The sequence below is a fragment of the Phodopus roborovskii genome, unplaced genomic scaffold (genome assembly GCF_943737965.1).
Source record: "Phodopus roborovskii unplaced genomic scaffold, PHOROB, whole genome shotgun sequence".
Lineage (NCBI taxonomy): Eukaryota > Metazoa > Chordata > Mammalia > Rodentia > Cricetidae > Phodopus > Phodopus roborovskii.
Window position 1 is genome coordinate 29,971,348 of NW_026126434.1, and position 21,060 is coordinate 29,992,407.

At 51.5% G+C, this 21,060-nt stretch overlaps 2 protein-coding genes and 1 non-coding gene across 22 annotated transcripts in view; 1 reads left to right on the plus strand and 2 right to left on the minus strand.

Moving 5' to 3' along the window:
- Positions 1-871, plus strand: part of Bag6 (BAG cochaperone 6) — a 115,532-nt gene extending 114,661 nt beyond the window's left edge. For 11 of the 19 annotated variants that reach the window (XM_051187313.1, XM_051187311.1, XM_051187314.1 and 8 more), the window contains 2 exons: positions 289-435; positions 705-871. In XM_051187313.1, the coding sequence (XP_051043270.1) occupies positions 289-435; positions 705-800 (243 nt within the window). In that variant the 3' untranslated portion in view covers positions 801-871. The remainder of the gene's footprint in view (positions 1-288; positions 436-704) is intronic. The other 8 variants (XM_051187320.1, XM_051187321.1, XM_051187325.1 and 5 more) reach the window with 1 other exon arrangement.
- Positions 872-3,342: 2,471 nt separating this feature from the next.
- Positions 3,343-19,522, minus strand: Prrc2a (proline rich coiled-coil 2A). 2 transcript variants are annotated; one of them, XM_051187310.1, is made up of 31 exons: positions 19,398-19,522; positions 17,165-17,339; positions 16,526-16,703; positions 16,093-16,192; positions 15,942-16,014; positions 15,578-15,721; positions 15,255-15,406; positions 14,768-14,847; positions 14,469-14,611; positions 14,099-14,189; positions 13,794-14,004; positions 12,977-13,451; positions 12,408-12,598; positions 11,946-12,246; positions 11,468-11,678; positions 9,470-11,320; positions 8,905-9,173; positions 8,572-8,702; positions 8,225-8,354; positions 8,038-8,123; positions 7,665-7,898; positions 7,410-7,550; positions 7,228-7,299; positions 6,597-6,764; positions 4,990-5,072; positions 4,651-4,861; positions 4,434-4,532; positions 4,130-4,342; positions 3,930-4,024; positions 3,745-3,835; positions 3,343-3,651 (listed from the first exon to the last, which is right to left on the minus strand). In XM_051187310.1, the coding sequence occupies exons 2-31, from the start codon at positions 17,274-17,276 to the stop codon at positions 3,511-3,513; spliced, it is 6,477 nt and encodes a 2,158-aa protein (XP_051043267.1). In that variant the 5' UTR covers positions 17,277-17,339; positions 19,398-19,522; the 3' UTR covers positions 3,343-3,510. The 2 variants fall into 2 exon arrangements, with proteins under 2 accessions (XP_051043267.1, XP_051043266.1); XM_051187309.1 differs by lacking the exon at positions 19,398-19,522 and adding an exon at positions 19,055-19,203 and having other exon boundaries at positions 3,344-3,651.
- LOC127224439 (small nucleolar RNA SNORA38) lies at positions 16,887-17,017 on the minus strand. The gene has a single exon (XR_007834716.1). It is a non-coding gene; the product is annotated as a small nucleolar RNA SNORA38 (small nucleolar RNA).
- Positions 19,523-21,060: the final 1,538 nt, after the last annotated feature.

Sequence of the window (21,060 nt, forward strand, 5' to 3'; positions counted from 1 at the left end):
TGACATGGGCCTTTTTCTTACTGTTTCTGGCAGTTCTGGTAACTCAGCTGCATGATTTCCCAAGTAATTAGTGTCCATTGTGTAAGCTGGGCTTTGCCTTGAAGAGTAGCTAGCTTTGATCATAATTTTTTTTGATCATAATTAGGAAGGCATTTCTGATGTCGAAACCCCATATAGACTGTTCCCCAGCCTTGTGTTAGTATAGACACTGGTTAAGGGAGAGGGTGAGCTGGGTGGTGGCAACCAGGTGTGATGTTGATCCCCTTTTCCCTCTCAACCTGTCCCCAGACAATGCAGGGTGAGGGCCCCCAGCTGCTACTCTCAGAGGCAGTGAGCCGGGCAGCTAAGGCAGCCGGAGCTCGGCCCCTGACAAGCCCCGAGAGCCTGAGCCGGGACCTGGAGGCACCAGAGGTTCAGGAGAGCTACAGGCAGCAGGTGCCCCCACTTTGCAGCAGAATAGGGACGGTCTATTGGGAGGGGTTGGGCCAGGTTCCTGCTTCCCTGGATCTATTCAGAAATGAATTGGTAGTGTGGGGGCTGCCGGTTGGTGGTCAAGGTTTTCCTTGTGGCATTGGGAAGGCTCAGCAGTCTCGTTGGGCTTGCCAGCATGGCTGGTGGGGAATTAGCTCCTGAGGGTTTGCACTTGCTGGGATCATAGGGCTAAACCAAGGCTCCTCTGACCTGCTTGTGTTTTCCCTATCTAGCTCCGGTCTGATATCCAAAAACGACTGCAGGAAGACCCCAACTACAGCCCCCAGCGCTTCCCCAATGCCCACCGGGCATTTGCTGATGACCCATAGCTTTCTCACCAGGGGACCATTTCCCCCTTCCTTCACAGTATTTAAGAAATAAAAGTCGGATTTTTCCTGGCTCCTTTGTCTGGTAGAGTACCTTAATTTTCTTTTTTTTTCTTCCCCTAGAGTTTGGAGCCTGCCTGGAAGTCATTCTATAGACCAGGCTGGCCTTGAACTTAGAGATCTGCCCACCCCTGCCAAGTACTGGGATTAAAGGCCACCAATGCCCAGCAAGTACCTTAATTTTCTTCTAGTACACATGTATCTTGCACTCTATAAGCAGAGTGTGTGCAGGCCTATCAGTGGTTTGAATCTGTAAAAACCCATGTACCTCTGCCACTCCTTATACTAACACTTAAGAGCCTACTGTTGTAACTTCAAACTGCCCTCAATTTAAGCTCAGGTCAGCTACAAAGTTTTGCAACTTTTGCCTGGATCTCTAGAATGTGAAGGCCTAATGATTGAGCCCCCTTGCTGAAGAAAATCAGAAACACCAGGCAGCTATGCGGTTCTGTGGTGGTTTAAATTGAAAATGGCCCCCATGGGGAGTGGTACTCTTAAAGAGGTGTGGCTTAGTTGAAGGGTGGGCTTTGAGGTTTCAGATGGTCAAGTGAGGCCCAGTGGCATGCTCTGCTGCCTGCTGATCCAGATATAGAACTCTTAGCTTCTCTAGTACCTTGTCTGCCTGTATGCCACTATGCTGATAGTGGACTAAAGCTCTGACTTGGAAGCCAGCCCCAATTAAACATTAAAGTTAATGTGGTTATGGTGTTTCTTCACAGTAATAGGACCCTAATACAGTTGGTAACAGATTGAGGAGGCATTAAGAGGCCTGACCATGCTTTTGTTTGGAGGAATGTGGAGTTTGGATTAGATAAGTGGGGCTTAATGGGCCATATTACACATATTAGTAGGAGTATTAAAGTGGCAGTAGCAGTGTGGTACTGATGGTACTGTTAACTCTGGGGGCTGGGCTTGGGAGTTCAGGGAATGTTAATATGTGACCTGGGATGTACTTGTGATGTTCTGGTGAAGAATTTGGGTTTCTTCTGCTTGTCTACCTGAGACTAAATTGAAGACTTCCACAGCTTTTGCTAAGATTTCCAGACACCTTAATAGTGACAGTGTTGTTTATTTGTTGGCACATGTATGCAGGTTATATAGTGAAAAGCAAGGTGAACAAAATATAAAATGTACTATTTGAGGAGAAAAAGAACACCTGATACTAAGTGGAATAAAGGGAGTGGTTATCACAGAACCTTCCAGTTGATGAAAAAGAATTAAAAGGATGCACACCTTTAATCCCAACACTCTGTAAGACAGAGTTTGAGGCCAGTCTAGTCTATACAGAGAAGGTTCCAAGACAGCCAAGCTTAGGCAGTGAAGGAAACCATTGAAAACAGCTGATGAAGATGTAATTGAGGTGAGACACACCTCAGCCCCAACAGGCAACAGAACTTTAGCAGCTTCAGCCATGTTATTCTGGATTTTGAGTCAAGGATACAAGGGGTTATTGGAACTCAATGGCTAAAAAATGCTGAAGTCAGGCCATGTCTCATGGAGGTTAGGACTTTTTGTGATGCTGTGGAGGTGAAACCTGGCTTGCCTTGGGGACCCTGAGATATTGGAGACAGCAGAAACAGCCAAGGAAAGCTGCCAGCAGGGAGTGGAACCAACCCAAGAAGGAAGTGTGTTGCAGTCAACAAATGTAAAAGGAGTTGGAGCTTTGAAGGACAGTAAGTCCAATCTGGTTTTCAGTCTTTCTTTGACCCAGTATTTCCCTATGTTCTGTTGATATGTAATCTGCTTTTTAACTTTATGGGGTATTACAGTTGAGAAATTACATCTCAGAAGGGACTTTGAACTTGGAGTCCCATAAGAGGACCAGGCTACATAACTGTTAGCATGTATGCAGTGTTTAATCATGTAGGCTCTCTGGTTGGCAGTGTATAAAAAGTGGGTGGGAATGAAATTTTTCTCCATGCTGAAGCTACAGAAGCCAGATGTGTCAGGGACATCTCTGCATGAAGGCTCAGAGGGGGTGTCAAGCTAAAGCTCAGATTATATTGAAAACCTTAATGAGTTGCCAGAGTCACGGGGTATCTGCTACGGAAAGTTGGCCCCGTAGGCTCAGAGGGAGTTATATTAGCTGTGGCCTCATTGGGGGTAGTGTGTTTTTAGATTTCAGATGATCAAGCCCAATGGCTTGTTATCCTTCTGCCTGCAGATCCAGATGTAGAGTGCTTGGCTCCTTCTCCAGCACCATGTCTGCCCATGTAATACCATTCTTCCAACCATGCTGATAGTGGATTAAACTAAACTTCTGAACCTGTAAACTAGTCCCAATTCTTTTGTAAGAGTTGCATGGTTAAAAACAAGTACATACTGATTTCCACTGGTACAAGCAGCTTTCCTTATTTGAGCCCAGATAAAATCCCTAATTCTGGAATACTGAAGTGCATAGTTCTTACTGAACCTACTGCATACATACTGTAAAACATCACAGCTAACTAAACCCCAAATAACTTCCCCCCCCCTTTTTTTTTTTTAATACTTTTATTCTTTTTTAACAAACAGCCCCAGGGATGGGGGACCAGGGGAAGAGAAGAGGGGAAGTGAGGCTCCAGACCCACAACCCCTCCCTACCCACCCCTTCCCCCTTATATATTTATAATCTATATACAAGCCCCGGGGGTGGGGGTCAAAGGGAACTCCCTCAGCGGGGTGGGGGCAATCCAGGTTCCTTGTCCCCCCGGGACCCAGGCTCCTCTGCTCTTCGGGGAGGCCCTTCTCGAGAAGGTGGCCCTGTCCTTTCCCAAGGCTTCGGCATCCAGCGCAGGGCATCAGGTGGGGAGCCCTAAGGATGGGTACATGCGGAAAAGTAAGTAATCCTTCAGGAGCTCAGGATGGAACCTGAGCTAAGGCTGGGGGTCACAAGGTTCTCCTTTACCTGTTGGTAGAGGTCGATGCGCTGAGTTCGGAATACTCCGCTATAAGTGGGAGGTGGGGCCTTGAGACGGGAGTTGAGACCAGAGAAGGGCCTAAGGGAAGAAATTTGCTCAAGGCAAGCCCAGGACTGTCCTGGTTTCAAAGAAAATACCTGAGGATGGAGTCTACACCCCATTCCTGTTTTACCTTCCAGTTGGGGGAGTCCGAGATGACCCAGGACCACCAAGGTTGCTGTTCAGCTTTCGATAATCCTGGAAAGGTTTTAGTTCTACTGGGTGTAGCTGAAGACAGAAATAATTCACCTTATGAAATTCCTGTCTGAATCCTTCCACTTTGCTATCATTCAAGATGCAATCACTACTCAGTTGCTATACCTCACACCTTACCTCTGCTCGCCCCAGGCTAGGGGGGAAGGGCCTGGCAGATGAAGGCAAGACCCGAGGAGCAGGAGCAGGTGGGGGCCGCACAGCCAGGCTGGGGGGCTGCAGAGCAGGACCCACAGGTAACAGAGAAAGGGGGGGTGGAGCAGGTGGTGGCGCTGGCGGCAGGGAGCCAAAGTTCACCACTGGCAGCTGTGAGTCTACCACAGGTAGAAGCATCTACAACAAGATATCCCAGTTGAGCCCATTAGGGCAGGAAAGCATGTGGGAAAATCCAAATAAAGCCAGAGGCAGCAGGACATCAAGATACCTGCTGGGCAGGGGCTCCCGAAGGAAGGAAGCCACTTTGACCACCAGGCTGTAGAGGATTAGAGTAAAAATCTGAAGGGGATGGCAGATCCTGGCGTACCTGTTAGGAAGTAGGAAAAAGGTCAACTCGCAGGTGGGATGGGCTCATATTTATAATCTGGGCTGAAGGAGTCCCAGACCAGGTCAGGCCCCCCAAGGGCACCCTTCCCACTGCATACCTGAAGCAAGGGTGGGTCAGGCAAAGGGCTGGGGCAGAAAGCTGCAGAGTAGAGGAAGGATGGTGGAGGGTAGAGAACTCCTCCAGCAGGCAACTTCCCCAGCTCTGTAGCTTGCAGTGCTGAGAAATCCAGAAACTGGCCCTTGAGAGCTACCCCAGAGAGCAGCGCTGAGGGAGGAGCTGGACCTGGGGGTAGATACAGGGGCTGTGACCTGAAAAGAAGTTAAGGAGATGTTAGTCTCTTAAATTTGAGTGGTGCCTTAATCTCTATTCTTTGGTACCCTCTCTCCTGGAATCTATTTACATTTCCCTTCAGAGGTCTACAGGAATCTAGTTTTACCTGTACTGGTGCAATGAGGGTGTCCCAGGACGGAAGCCTCCACTGTTGGGATGTAACTGAGAATCGATGGCACCCCCAGAGACCTGATGGAGGACAGCAAGGTGAAAACAGTTCTAGTTTCTTTAGTCAGGAAAAGCTAACTTGGACTGGATATATATGAAGCAGAGAGGTAGAGGCTTCACTGCCACACAAGCCCCAGATCTGATCTCTATCATAGTGTGATGGGTAATCTTGGTTTTCAACAAGATTGAGAGACACATAGGCAATGGAAAAGTACACTTTGTGTTTGTATGTCTCAGGAGAAGGTTAACCAAGGGGAAGAGGAACCACCTAAAGGTGGGCAGCACCATCCTGCAGGCCAAGGGCCTGGACAGAATGAAAGTGAGTTAAGTAACAAAGGAGCTTATTAACAAAGGAGCCTGTCTGGTGGTTGGGATCTGTTCCTAGGGAGGCTGATGGCAAAGTGGACAACTAGCAAGTTTAAGGCCAGCTCATACTACACAGTAAACTCAAAGGCAGTTTGGATAACATGGCTGGACTATGTCAAAATAAAATGAGAAGAGGGCATGCGTAGGGGCTGGAGAGATAACTCTAGCTCTATGGAGAGCAGACACCTCTGGCCTCGTGGGTACCTGTAATCATGTGTACATACCCACTGAATACACATTAAAAAAAAGGCTAGAGAAATCCCTCACTGGTTAAGTACACTGGCTGTGCAGACAAATATAGGCATCACATCAATGCATGTTAAAAAACAATAACAAAACTAGGTTTCTCTATGTAGCTCTGGCTGTCCTGGAACTACTTGCCTCTGCCTTCCCCAGTGTTGGTTGGGGTTAAAAGCTGTGCACTATCACTACCCAGCAAGATAAATCTTTTTTTAAAAAAGATCTATTTATTATGTATACAGTGTTCTGTCTGCATGTATGCCTGCACACCAGATCTCATTATAGATGGTTGTGAGCCACCATGTGGGAATTGAACTCGGGACCTCTAGAACAGCCAAACCTGTGCCAGCTCTACAGCATAAGATAAAGAACCCCCTCTCACACTTCCTGGTCACTGAGAGTAACTGATCTGTTCCATCATGCCACCCTACTACACCATGGACCTACCATAAAGAACCTTCGAAACCGCAGGTTTTTCTCAAAGCAATGGGAAACCTAACAACATGCCATCAAAAACATAAATTCCTGAACAAAAAGCCTCTTTAGAAACAGAAAAGTAGATACAATGAAATGTTTCATAATCAACCAATCTGAGGACAGGAGAGAGCTCAGCCGGCAAAGGCACCTGCTGCTGACACTTGGTAACCTGGAACCCATCCATGTAAAGGGGTGGAGGCAGTGCTGTAGAGTTGTTCTGACCTCTACATGCATTGGCATGAGCACACACGCGCATGTACACACAAACTCAGACAAAACCAAATATCTCCTGGGTATGCTGGTAGGTTGCATCTTTAATCCCAGCACCTGGCAGGTACATGCAGGTGAATATCAAGAGTTTGAGGCCATCCTGGTTTATATAATTTGTTATAGGCCATTTCAAAAGAAGGAAAAGGGAAAGGGCAAGTAGCAAGGAGGCAAATGATGAAAAAAGGGACTTACTTGGGAACTGGGAGGCCCAGGACTGCCGTAGAAGACCTCAGGGTATAGGCGCTGACCTGAAGGGCTGGGCTCTGGACCACAGTGCCCTGAACCCAGGCTCTTGGATTGTGGCTCAGCTGGAGCAGAAGCACTGGGAAGCAGCTCCCAGTCTCTAGGTATGGGAACGGCCTGGCCAAAAGAAGCCTTGTCAAGAAGGAAGCCTTACAATCTAAACCAGCAGTTCTCAACCTGCAGGCTGTGATCCCTTTGAGGGTGAATAACCCTTTCACAGGGGTTCTATATCAGATATTACATTGTGATTTTTAAGTTTTACTATATATACAGATCCCATTACAGATGGTTGTGAGCCACATTGTGGGTGTTGGGAAATGAACTCAGGACCTCTGAAGAGCAGCCAGTGCTCTTAACCACTGGGTCAGGTCTCCAATCCCCACATCACAATTCTTAACAATAGCAAAACTACAGTAGTGAAGCAACAACAAAATTGTATGGTTGGGGTCACCATGACATGGGGAGCTGATTTAAAGGCTGTAGCACCAGGAGGATTGAGAACTGCTGTTCCAGATGCTCATTCTTATTTATCTTCCTCAAGATTCACAAAGCTCCCTCCCGCCAAACCCATTCTACCTACCTGTGTGACTGATGCTGTCAACTCTTCCTCTCCTTTTAAAGCATCTCCTACCACTAGGCACAAGTCTGAGTCCTATAACATGGGGGGGGGGGGAGCGATTGTCCCACAATTCAAACTTCATCCCACCTGTCATTACTCTCAGTACCCAACCCAGGACAAGTCCAAGTTCTGCCCATTCACACCTTGTTGGTAGTGCCAAACTCAACTTGAGAGCCAGTTCGGTGGGCTGACCGGAGGGAGCCTGGCTCTGGGCCTCTGTCTGTGCGCTGCGATCTTTCTGTGCCAATGGGACCAGGGGGCAGAGGCTGCTCCCGGGGCAGTTCCTAGATTGGCAAACAACAAAGTTACAGTTGGTGGGTGACAGAAAAACAAACCAAGAAATACCACAACACACTGGCAAAGAAAGGCAGAAAGACAGAGCCAAGTAAGCCTTTTACCTTTCTGTCCCCTTCATGGGGAGCAGGTGGTCGTCTCCTAGGAGGTTCAGAGGGTTCAGAGCCAGATGCAGCCTCACCAGGAACACTATTCAGGGGTGAGGGTCCTCCAGGCCGCTTGGGGGGTCCCTCTGCTGACCCCTTAAGTCCTCCATCAGGGGAACTTCGCTGGCTGCAGGGACCTGATGACACTTGAGAATCTCCACTCAGGTCTACCCCACTGTCAGACTGACTCATCTGAGAAGTGAGGGAATAGTTAAGTTAGAGCAGAAAACACTGACCCAACAGGTGCACACACACAACAAACTGAACGAGAGTTAGGACAGATAAAGAGACATGACCAACACACAACGAAATCGCTGCCACCCCCACTCACCTCTGTGGCTGCCACGTCCTCGAAGGGACTCAGGGGTTCCATCCAGGACTCTATGGGGCCAGGTTGGTAACTCTTTCCGCTTGTGGCTGGAGAACAGCAACCATGAAGCAGGCAGTAAGAACAGTCCTCAGGCCCACCTCGTACCCCTGTCCCCATTCCCGTCTTTACCTCCACCAGCTTCACTCACCATTATGTAAACGATTCCAGATGTGAGGAGTTAGGGCTTCTGTGTCTGAATCTCTGGATTCTCCCTGAGGGCCTGGGACCTCAGGCTTAGAGCCTAAGAATCCAGAGCTATGAGAAGCTGGCACAGATTCCTAAAAAGAGAAAACCCAGAAAGAAGGGCAAAACACAAATGAGCTGGGGCAGAGTGAGGAGCAGCAGTAGGGGAGACAGTGGGAGACAAGTGGTGATGAATAATGAGATTCTGGGGCAAGAGCTTAACAGAACGCAGCAAAGTATATAGAAAGCATAAGCAAGAACCTTCAAAGGTGGGAGGTGCAATGAAGCCCAATCTCCAGCCCCATCCCTCACCTCCTGCAGTAGCTCCGGTTTTCGGGGAGGCCGCTCCCGCCGTTTCGGGGGGAAGGGATTAACCCCGGCAGAGTCCCGGGGAGTCCCGCCCACCCCCCTCACCATCGGCCCTGGCTCCTCGAAGTGGGGGTCTGGGGAAGAGGGGAGAACTGTCAGCACATCTACCTCAGTGTACCTCTGACCCTAGCTTGCTGTCCCGACTCCACCTCCCAGCCCTTCCAGCTCTGTGCACCGCTGAACCCAGTAACAGGGGCCCCAGGCCAAACTTCTGCTCCCCACTCCAGCACCTGACCTTTGGGCATGGTCATTCCCACCTGCTTGCCTCCAGCTTACCAGAACTGTTGACGTTGCTGGCCCTCGGGGGGTCAAAACGGGTTGGGGGCCGAGGGGAGGAGCCCTGAGGGGCTTGGGGAGGCCCAGGCTTAGGCCTTGGGTGCCCCCCTGGTGCAGTTACATTTCCTTGGCGGCTGCTAAGTTGGGCCAGAGCCTGTTGGATACCAGCAGGGTTGCTGTGGATAACTTGGTCCAGGCGGAAGACAGCAGAACTACTGGGGGGCGGTGGAGGCAGAGGAAGCCCCGGGGGCCGCTCCTCAGGAGGACGGCTGGAGAAAACAGAGCATCAGCTCCAGGGCTCACTGAACTCTTACTCTGTCCCTAGTAGTCAAGTGCTTCTACACCGGCATCCTGTCCTCTCCCAAAAAAATCCCTTTCCAAGTTCCCTGTTTACAAAGGTGAACTAAAATCTAGAGCGGGAACACACTGTTAACTGCCCTTAGCAAGGTGAAGAAACTATGGTGCCTCTTGATACCTGACATATCCAGAGGCCTCCAACCCCCTGGCACCCACCCTCACTACACCCCCCTCACCCCAGCAACTGTAACACACAATCTACCCTTACCTTCGGTTCTTGGGAGAGGGCCAGCTCCTCTTATCCCCTCGTCCTGGGCCGCTCCGTCCCCCAGGGCCTGAGCCACCACCTCCACTACTGCCACCACCGCCAGTCTTGCCCCCAGGGCCCGGGCGGCGGTTTTGACGATCCATGCCTGGCCGCTGACTTGAGAAGCTCCGCTTGCTCAAATCCTTGGCTCGCTGACTCAGCTCTCCACGAGACATGGTTGAAATGCCTGGTGCAGATCCACCTGCACTGGCCCCAGGAGTTCCCACAGCTTTAGAGGTCATAAGTGCTGCTGGGGATGTCTCCTTGTCACCCCTGCGCTCGCTGGCAAAGTCGCTGCTCTCTGATGCAGTCTCCCATTCCTCATTGGCTTGGTCCGAGTTCTGGTTTGACAGATCAGGAGACTTAGCAGCTGTGCGGCGAGGGGGTGGGGGAACAGTGGCGGTTGTCAGAGTCTCCTCGGGTCCAGGGACAGAGGCTGGGAGGGCTATGGAAGGGGGCTTGACATCAGCTCCTCTGGCGGCATTTTCACGTTCTTGTTTCAGCCTCCGGAAACGAGGAGGCTTATCCTGCTGCTGAGCTCGGCCATGCCGCCTCCGTCGGGGTCGCTCCCCATCTTCCATGCTTACACCCACGTTGCCGCCTCGGGACATGGGGGACAGAGGTCCTGAGGTCAGCTTCTCTTTCAAAGGGTCCTTACTTGGGGGCACAGAACCCGTTGGAGGTTTCTTTGGAACCAGGGACTTGGCTGGAGGACTCCAGCCTGAGCAAACAGGAGGCGGGGGCCGCCCCCCACCTCGGCCACGACGCGATGGCACTCCTCTTGGAGTAAAGACTCGCCCACCCCGGGCAGTGGAGAATCGGGCTGGGGCTGGTGATGGGGGAGCTCCTGGTGGCGGTGGGGCAAGGGGGACCTGAGCGAGCACTCCCTCCTTGGGTGGAGGGGCTTCCTTGTCAGAGGGGGCCAGGTCGCTCTCGTGGGTCTCACTGCCCGTTTCAGAGCCACGCTGGCGGCGTCTCTTAGGGATTTCTTCATACTCTGAACCCTCACTCCTTGTCTCACTGGCAGTGCGGCCTCGGGGAACAGAGGGGTGGTTTGGTCCTCCTGCACCACCACCACCACGCCCGTCGTCTCCTCGGAACTCCCTATAACTTCGGAATTCTCGGCTCCGGGCTGCCCGACCCCGGCCCCCATAGGTCCCCCGAAAGCCCCTTCCTCTGGCAAAATACTCGCCTCGGCCCCGACCTCGGCAAGATGCAGGGCCTAGTCTTTCATAGGAATAGTCCCTCCGAAGCCTAGGTGCAGGAGAAAGATTCCCACCCGGTGGGGTTTCCTTGGGGCCCACCTTCCCCTTAGCTGTCTTGAGTGAATCAGGTTTTGGAACCTTGGGGGTTTCATCCCCCTGTTCTACAGATTTAGGAGGCAGCTCGTCGACTTTCACAGGTTGTGGTGGTTTCTTTATAGGCCCAGCTCGACGAGGAGGGACACCTGGCTCCTCTGGAGGGATTCCACGACGGCAGCTGCCTGGGCGAGGGCCCCAGCGAGTCTCAGTACGATTTTCTCTGCGTGGTGGCGGTGGGCCTTGGCCTCCACCTCCACGGGCAGGCTTTCTGCCAGCTTCCGGTCCTGACACCTGTGGCAGTTCCTCCTTGGGGGGTTCCTTCTTGGGTGGTGGAGCTTGTATCTTGGCAGCCTCATCATTGCCTGGGGGCCAGGGTAGTGGACGGGGTCCTGGGGGGGCTGGCTCTTCCAGAGGGAATCGAGAGACTGGGGGCCCAGGGGCTCCATTCTCTGGAAAACCTGGGTAATTAGCCAGATAAGGTGGGGGCGGAGGTACTGGAGGAGTCTCGCTCCTGAAGAGAAACAGAGTTTGTCAGGATGAGGGCAAGCACAAGCACACCCGGAGAGCACTCAGTGCTTAGACACCCCTTCCATGGGATTTCATCACTCAGATAACACATCACACTCAGCCCTGCGTCAGTTCCTCCCTAGCAACTCACCTCATACTCTTGTCATCCTCATCAGTTGCCTGGCGCAGTGGTGAGGTAAGAGGGCGAGGGTCAGTGGGTGTGGTGGTAAAGACGTCTCCTACCCAGGCCAACTTGGGGTCCACTGGTGGGGTGCCCCGTTCCCGTAATAGAGGGGGTGCATGGCGTTCAAATGGCTCTGAGTTTGAGCCCCCACTGTCAGAACGTTCCCGGGGAACCAGACCTAAGAAAACAAGGAAACTACCCTGTCACAGGCCTTCCACACCAAAAAGTGCTTTCCCCATGCAAGCAGGCACCACCTGCACATGGTCTGGAGTCTGTCTTTTCTTGTGAAAACAGTTTCTCTATGAAGTAATCAAGCAGCACAGTTATCACAAGACTCTCAGAAGTGCTAAACAGACACACAACCCTGGCAATCTGTCACACAAACAAGAGTGACCCCTCCTGGGAATAGGGAGTTCCCCATCACTCCATTCCCATGGAACCTCACCAGAGGGATGCACACCAGGAGGGTAGAAGTCCAGAGGGGGCCGGCCCTGAAGAAGTCGAGGGTCCACATAAGGAGGAATCATCATCCAGCGGGGGTCAAAGTTCATTGGAGGCATTGGTGGGGGCCGGCCCAGAGCACCTGGATACAGGGCTTTGGGGGGTGGGGGTGGTGCCTGTGGGGCAGGTACAGTCCCTAGGGTCACAGGCTGTGGTGGTGACGGGGGCACTGGGGCAGGAGGGGCAGTGCCTTGCTGCTGCTGCTGCTGCTGCCATTGCTGCTGCTGCTGCTTCAGGAGCTGCTCCTGCCAGAACAACACAGGATGGAAAAGGCATCAGCAGAGGAAAAGTAAAGTCATGGAGTAGATGGACTGTGCTAACACAAAAGAGGTGAACACAGGTCTTAAGATGTCTCTTGAGGATGGTGAAGAGACAAAAACAGCCAGAGGAGAAGAGCTGACCTTACCTGCTGCTGCCTCTGGAAGCGAGGTGGCAATGACTTCTGGTATTTGGGGTAGCCCAAATTCTGGCTGGGAGGCTGGCGAGTAGGGCCAACCCCATCACCCTTAGGTTCAACCTTTGGGGCTGGGGGTGTGGTAGGTGGAGGAGACTCTTCTGGTGGCTCTGGACCCTCTTTTGAAGGCAGTTGGGGCTCCACTGCATTGAAGAACAGACTGACTTGGTCCATCAAAACCGTCAAAGAATATCCCCAGAAGCTCCAACCCCCTTCTCGCGCTTAAGTTTTCAACCCCCACTTCAGTTTTCAACTTAAATATCAACTATATTAATGCCCACCCAGGACAACACTTCAAGGCCTTAAGTACTCCTGTGACACCATCAGAAAATGCAAGCTCTGCTACACTTTAGGCTCTGCAAAAATGGGTTCTGATCCTCCCCCAGACATCCCAATGACAGACCCTTTCTTCCCACCTCATACATGCAATGAAACTATCACTTTCTTCCAGTGATACCCATCCTATGCAGTTAGTGCCCCACAAGCCAAGCGCCTAGAAGAGCCTATCCCTTTCTCCATACCTGGGCTGGCTTCCAAGCTGCCACTGCTGGTGCTACCGGCAGTGCCACCACCACTCACCAGAGTGGGAACTGGAACCACACCTGGACTGGGGGTGGACTGCACAGGAGGGGCTTGTGCTGGCTCTTCAGGTTCTTTCTCTGGTGTTGGGGCTGGTGCTGGCGGCTGAGCTGGAGGAGCAGGGAGTTCTTTGGGGACTGCAGGTGGTGGAGCTGGTGCAGGAGGGGTAACAGGTGGGGCGGCAGGTTCTGCTTTCAGCCGCTTGTCAGGAGCCCCAAACTTCTCATCGAGCCGCTTGAGTTTCTCAGCACAGGCTGCCCGCCGCTCCTCCTGCATGCGTCGCTCTTCCTCTTCTCGTCGCCTTCGGGCCCGCTCCACTGCCAGGGAGATCTCCGAGGAAGACTGCTTCCGACGTTGCCGCCATGCTTCATCCTCATCTTCAGGTGCTGGGGGTTTGCAGGGAGGACCCCCACGATCCTGGCAATGGGCAGACCCATCAGGCCAGGCACGTCAGTCATTATACCTTCCACTACCTCTTTCAAAGATCAACCAACTAATCCATCAATAGGAAGAACCAGGCCTTTAAGTTAATGGCCTTTGGAGACAAATTCCTCACCCTCTGCTCTTCTGGAGACCTAAACATGCAGGCCTTCCTTCCCAGCATCCCAACTCTTCTCCCCAAATGCTCCAGAAGCAAAGTTCCCAAGCTTTCTGAGATGCTACATAGGCCCCCTCTAGCTTCTTATTAGTGCTTATTATTTATTATTCAGCTGATGGCTCCCACAACTGCCCCTCTCAACCCTCACTGCAGATACTCACTGGGTAGTCCCCAGGGGGGCCCCAGTTCCCCACGGGACCCCGGTGAGGTGGAGGTGGGGGAGGTTTTGGTGTGGCAGGAACTGGCTCCATTTCTGGAGGCCGAGAGTTCTCTGCCCAGGCTGTCTTGGGAGGAGGTGGCTGGCTGCCAGGGGATGTGTCCTCTTTGCCATCTGCTTCAGGCTCCTCACCAGCAGCTGATTGGGAGTCCTTGCTGTGGGCAGATCACAGTGTATTTAAACTCTGCTGTAACCAGCCCTTTACACCAGAAATAGAGCCCCCTTTTCTCCTCTGGTGCCCTAACTCACTGGCCCTCAGCTCCCTCCTCATCAGAGTCTCGCCCATCTTCTTCATCACTGAACTTGAGCTTTTCAGTGTAGTCAACCTCCTCATGGGCCCCTGAGGTGAAAGAAAATGGACAGTAAGTAAACCAAGCAGTCTGCTCTCCAAGCTCATACTTTCCCCAAACAAAGCAAACAGCCTGGAACTACAAAAGAAAAATCATTCAATGCTAACTATCCCCACCCCATCCACTCCCAACCAAGCCCTGTTACCCTCACTTCTCTCAGGGCTCTGTAGCATTGGCTTTCTACCACACACCCTTTACCTTCTCACACCTGCTTTTCTCTTGCATGACCCATTATTTCCTCATCACATTTTAATAATACCCATATTCACCTGCCCAACCATCATCATTTTCCTGGTCCAACTGGTCAAATTCTTTGAGATTATCCTCTTTAAGAATAGAAGGCCGACCCACAGGCTCTACAAGGCGCATTGGCGGCCCTGAGCCCCGGGGGCCCGCCACTCGGGGAAAACGGCTGTGTATGGAAATGAAAAAAGAGGGGAGGTACAATGTTAAAAACAGCATTTAGTAGAATCACATACAAAGCTGAACCTCCTGGGTAGAAAACACACCTCTCCCCAGTCAGCCTCACACTGTCCCCAGGAACAAACCCAGACATTGGACAGCTTACCCAGGCCCATCTGGAGTCGGGTATCGATAAGGCCCCTGGGGTCCGTAGGGCGGAGGGAATGGGAGATACGGGGGATACATCTGTAAAAAGGCCCAACAGTGGCTGCTAAGAGGGATAAATAGCCTGCCAGCCTTTTAAACATCTCATCCTCCCATCCTTGTTTTACTGGCGTCTACTCCCCACCCCAAGAGGATTTCTGTTTAGCCCTGGCTGTCCTCAAACTCACTGAGTTCCACCTGCCTCCACCTCCTAAGTGTTGGGATTGAAGATGTGCACCACCACTACCCCCATTTCACGGGGGGTCTACTTTCTAACTATGTTCTCCAATGACTAAGTCCTGACTCACCCGCCCCCAACAGTTTCTCTGTGTTAACAGCCCTGGCTATCCTGGAACTAGATCTGCAGACCAGGCTGGCCTTGAACTTTGCCTAAATCCTAACACTCTGCCTTTAGTGAAACCACTCCAAGACTAAACAGCCAAACTCACAAAGGGCGGCATCATTCCGCGGTAGGGAGGGAACTGGGGTGGGCCTGAAGGCTGCAGCCCACCCCGGGGATCATGACCATGATGAAGTTTGGAGTCCGGGCCCTCCAGTTCATCAGGGCCACGCCCACCTCCGTCCCTCCAAGTTGTAGAATCTGTATTTTGGAAAATGCAGAGAGGGAAGAGATAAGTTTCTACTGTTGGGGCAAGTGAATGCACCAAAAATGATGTGGAGGAAAGTGATTCACACAGCATTCAGCTCTTCCATGAAACAGGCACTATCCTGATTACAAGCAACCACTCACTCACACAAGGAAGCCACTCACTTTGGGGGCGGAGGCTTGGTCCGGGCCCAGACGACTGTTCGGCAGACTCCCTTTCCTTGGCAGCCTTGTCCTGGTCGCCAGCCGCCTGCAGGGTCGGAAATTCCTCTCGAGAGAATCGCGACAGTAGGCTTGATGCCCTTCCACCTATGGAAATGAGGGCATAATTCAGACAGGAGTTCACTCCCTGAGCATGTATACTGAGTAGAAGGCTCTGGAGTACTGGGAGGAGGATATTTTGACAAAAGATCAAAGATCTTTCCCGAAGGTATGCAGGGCTCCTGCCTCCCACAGTGACTTCCTTCCAAGTGCTGGGATTAAGGATGTGTACCACCACTGCCCAGGCCTCACACACTCTTCAACTCACCATCTCCATGCGCTCCGTGGGTGACACTGGCTTGTGCCCAGGACTTTACCCCGCTTGGAACCGAAGGAGTGTTCTGGGGAAGCAAAGGTAATAAATGGTTATGAGGAGGAAAACATCACTTTTCTTCCAACCCTCCAGGTGCTCCTAGTACCTCTGGGACTGTTGGGGGTCGTTTCGGCTGGTTGGAGGCAGGCGTCTGCGAAGCCGGCAGTGGCTGCGATTCCGGCGGCTGAGCGGTTGAGGCATCGGAACTGAAGGAATAGCAGGATGGAAAGTTTACCCAAGTGTGAGAAGCCTCTGCTTTAGTTCTCTAACTGGTCCAAAGTTGGAACTGACCCTAGCCTATCACTATCATCTACAAATACTAGGACAAAATAACTCAGCAGACTGGTTCTGTCTAGTTATTCTTTTTCTCCATCTAAGCTTAAGGTTTCATTTCTTTGCCATCTAACATAACTAGGTGCAAAATGTAGTCCTCTCTTTGTCTCTGGCTCTTATGTGTCTAGGACAGACCACGCCTTAATATATTCTTAAGTTCCAAGCTGAAAGATTCATCATTCCAGGTTCCCCAGGTCCCTGTCTACCTCTTGGGGTCGGACTGCTCCTGTTTGCTTGCCCATCCTGTTCCGTCTTTCGGCACTAGTGAGACATTTGGGTCATTGCCTTTGTTCTCGGCTTTCAGGCTTGGAAGGTTGGCTGGGGGTGGCATACGCCGGGCAATGGCAACTTTTCCGAGACTCTGCAGGCCATGTCGAGGGGCAACTGAAGAAAATGTGGAGAAAAGGTCAAAAATGCCTAATAGTCTCCCACCCACAGATCCCATTTAGATAAGCCTCAACATTCTACTACCTTTTCACTACAGATTTCTCTCAGGAGGCATTCCATCACTCAATAATGATCTCTAAACTCTCCCGAGAAAGGTGAGATATGTTACAATCAGTGTTTATCTGTGAGATGGTTGATCCAGAGCCTGCGTGGAGCAAGCTGGCCCCAGATCTTTGCAAATCCACATTTCTTTCCCTCCGATTCTTACGTGTTCAAGGACAAGAAACCAGAAACACGCCTTTGCAGGAGGATGACTAGTGCTTTACCCAGAGCCCAGCACCCCTTTCAGCACTAAAGATGAAACTGGGGTGTTCCTCTGGTTTGCCGCCTTTGTTGAAGAAAACCTCACCCCACACACACTAAGCCTTCAAACATTAACACCTTTGCAGGACCCTCACCAGTGGGTTTCTGGATCTCTAAGGATTTGCCCTTATACGTATCAAACAAGTTGAGCGAGGAATACTTCTTTCCATCCTTCCCCTTGGCAGTCGGCCCCGAGCGATCGGACATTGCGCTGGAAGCTCATTGAGTACGTTGGGTCCTGCAGGCACCTCCCCCAAAACGAGCCGGTGCCTGTGGGTCAGACAGAAGGCAGCTCAGATTCTGCCCCCTTCATAGACAAAAGCCTAGAAGCTCTCTTCATTCTCTTCAGGGACCAGGTACATGACTCTCTAGCTTGTGTAAGCTACTATAGTCTCCCACAGCCAGTCCTTTCTCCTGGACACATCCTGACAAAGAAAACAAATAAAACACCAGTATCTTCCTGATATAAATGCTCTATCCTTTGTGCCACTTTAGAAATGGCAACAGCATCTCTTGTTATCCCCAAAGTAGTCATCTTTCATTCCTCCAATAATCAGAGATAAACGATAAAATTGGACAACCAAGTCCAAGCCCCAGAGAAAACCACACGGTACACAACTCCATCAAGCAAGAGAATTTAGGGTTGCCAACCTATTAGACACCTGCTCTGTAATCATGCCCCAGGGCCCTGTGTCCCAGGTTCCATTCCCAGCAGCCTTAAATCCCATGTGGGAAGGTCTGACGGAAGGTATGCTAGGAGGTTGAAGATTTTTATGAGCTTGCTATGTCAGACTGAGAGCTGGGGCCAGAATAAGCCTTACTAAAAACAGGGGCTCTACACACTCTCCCAGGCTGAACAAAACCCCCTGTAAGCAGAACACACCAGCTATTCCTTTACCTGCCCCATCTTGGTTCTTGGGAGACAATTCTGCTACTAGGAAAAACAGTAGTGGACTCTGGTATGTACTATTTAAAACAGACGAAAAACAAAGCATTATAAAGCTAACCTGAAAATACCCTGTAACCATGGGCCCAGAGAGGCAAAACCAGAACCAACTTGATTTTCTATCCTCATAAAATCTCTCCGCAAGCAGATATTTCTTTCCTTAACGACCCTTGGCCCTCAGGCAGGCCAAACTCTCCATCTCAGCCCATTCTGGAGCGACCAGGCTTTCATTTGAGGGTGGGAGCAGTGTGAAGAAGAGATGGGAGATAGGAAGAAAGCATGCGGGCATAGGAGAAAAGTCAAAATCGGGGAAACAATTCTACAATAAGCCAGGGACAAGAAGGATGGGGGGTTGCTCTGTAGGCAGTTAAGGAAGCCGAGCTGAAATCTACGATGGGGGGGGGGGTTAAAAAGCAGAAAAAATCGTAGAGCAGACACATTTTAAACTAGAAATAATAATAAAAAGAAAATCAGCGAGAAAGGAGGGAGGGAAATAATGGAAGCAAGAATGGACCAGAAGGGGGGGAGGGGGCAGTGTCAATACAGCCAGGAAGAAAAAGGGAGAAAGGAGGAGAAACAGGAAAAATTAAAAAGCCGAGACTTGGGGAATGCAGGAAGGTGAAGATGCTGGGCGGAAGCCGGGCTCCAGGATGCGAGTGACTCGACGCAGAGAACAAGAAAGAAGAGGAACCATTGCGCCAGGTGGTATAGGACAGGATCCAGTAAGACGAAGCGACCCTCAAAGGGCACATCTGTGGGCGGCAGAGGGGCCGCGGGCCGGCCGAGGGTACGGAGGCGCGACGCGGGCAGGAAGTGCGGCCTGGAGCGGGGTCGTGCCCTAAGGGGCCGGCTGCCGGGCAGCGGACGGCCCCCGGCCCTCCACGGCGGCCTGGGAGCCGACGGCGCAGGCCGAGGGGGAGGGGCGGGCCGGCGGCAGGAGGACAAGATGGCGGCGGCTAATGGCAGCTTCTCCCCCGGCCCGCCGCCGCCGCCGCCCCGCGCCGGAAAGGGCGTCAGCACCCGGATCGCCCAGACTCACCTGGCCGGGTGCGCGGGGGTCCGGGACCCGGGTTTAGAGGCTCCCCGGGGCGGATGGCGGCGGGGCGGGGGCGGATGGCGGCGGATGGCGCCGCGCTCGGCTCCTCCCGTCTCCCTCGCTCACTCCGCGGCTGGGCTCCGACTAACGGCCCATCCGGGCAACCGCCGCCCCCGGGAGCACCCCCCACCTCCCGCCTCCCTCCGCGGCTTGGCACGCCCCCTTATTTGCATAGAGGGCGGGTCCCCTTTCCTATCCGACCCCTCCGCGCTTCAGGGCTGTCCACCTACTTTAAAAAAATAAAGGCCGTGTATGGAGGATATTTGCATAAAGGGGAGGGACTTACAACGCTAGGACGCCGGTTGGCTAGCGAGGCTCCTCGGCGTCGGCAGTTGAGACGCGCAGACCAGGCGGAATGCGGGACGGTTGGGACGCAGAATTTACACGACGGATGGTGGGAAAGAAAGAGACGGCGCATGCGTGGTGCATCCGCGAAAGGATGGGAGAGAGACGCAGGGAAACGATGCTTAGGGCCCCGGACGCTTTCAGCTGAGAGGACGGGAAGAACTGCGACGAGCGGAAGGGATTACTTAGTGGAGGGCGGAGTTAACAGAGACCCTGGAAGAGTCTCAGGCCTGGGCGTCCATTCAGAAGAGGTAACCGCTGCAGGGAGGCGGGCTTTTTCCAGTTATTAAATCACGTAATGCAAATGAAGTGGATGGGCAAGCCAATGAGAGGGTCCGGAGGAGACTATCATTGACTTTCTTCGAGTGGGCGTTCTTCCAGTGGTTCTGGATATTTGCATAATATATGCAAATCACTTGAACAAAGACTAGGAATTACCTACTCTCCCAAATTTTAGCAGCGAATGGACATCTAATTTTCTGCCCGGTAATTTAAAACAGTTTTCTTTTAGAGTTGATGTTATTGACAATTGTGTGTTCTTTCAACAATAAATTTCAGTTTTAAAGGTAGTACTAATTTCCCCTCTTTGTTTCTCAGTACTTGGCTGTAAAATCCTTTGCCTATTACCAGGCCTACCTAGTAAACACTTTCTTGTTAATTTTTTTTTTTTATGTATATGAGGGGTGCACTGGCCTTTACGGGTGGTTGTACAAGCTGGAGGTTGACATTCGGAGGTCTCCCGCAGATACTTCATTTCGTGAAACATACTCTTTCAGTGAGTCTGGATAGTTGGATGGGTGAGCAGGGATTCCAGATGGACTGGCCAGTGAGCCTAGCACTGGAGTTGCAGACGCATATGATCCACCCAGCTTCATGGTTGCATAGCAAAGTACTTCATCCACTGAGCCATTTCCGCAACCCCAGAAATAACTGTTTTTGAAATTCATTTATTTTTATTTTCTGTGTATGGATATCTACATGTATACAAATGTACCATGTGGGTTCATGGTGGATCTCAGGAAAGGATGTTGGATCCCCTGGAACTGGAACAGGTGGTTGTGAGCTCCCAGATGTAGGTGCTAGGAATCCAATCCAGGTTCTCTGAAAGAACAGCAAGTGCTGTTAACTACTGAGCCATCTCTCCAACGGCCATCAGTAACAGCTTGAAGTGCCAGAAACATGTGTGGGATATTGCAGAGTTAAAGGGATAATCTGACTATGTTGGTGAGAGGAGGGTAAAAACATGAGGAGAGAGAAGATGGGGAGGTAGAAATGTAGAAATTGGCATCCACTTGTAATCCCAGTGATGCAGAGGCAAGGACAGGTGGATCACCTAGGGCTCACTGCCAGGCAGCCTAGCCAGGTGGACATCATCTGAGGAATGACAGCCAAGGTTGTCCTCTGGCCTCTATATATACCCAAATCTCTCTCTGTCTCTCTCTCACGCACACATACACACTGAAATGTGGTGCAAATCTCAGTTTTGAGAAGATATATATATAGTTCTGGTATGAAAGATAGATAAGCAGAAGCAAAAGTTTGCAGGCCTGTGCTAGGCTGATATGTGTAAATAAAGCAATCACTTGTCCAGTACAGACAATAAA

Excerpts from the sequence above, each read along its gene's own strand:
- Prrc2a (XM_051187310.1), bottom strand. The coding sequence starts at position 17,276 with ATGTCCGATCGCTCGGGGCCGACTGCCAAGGGGAAGGATGGAAAGAAG. Across the intron at positions 13,452-13,793 it reads GCCCCCCTGGGGACTACCCA|GATCGTGGGGGTCCTCCCTG; the intron begins GTGAGTATCTGC and ends GCCCATTGCCAG. Across the intron at positions 3,652-3,744 it reads GCATCGACCTCTACCAACAG|GGCTCCCCACCTGATGCCCT; the intron begins GTAAAGGAGAAC and ends ACCCATCCTTAG.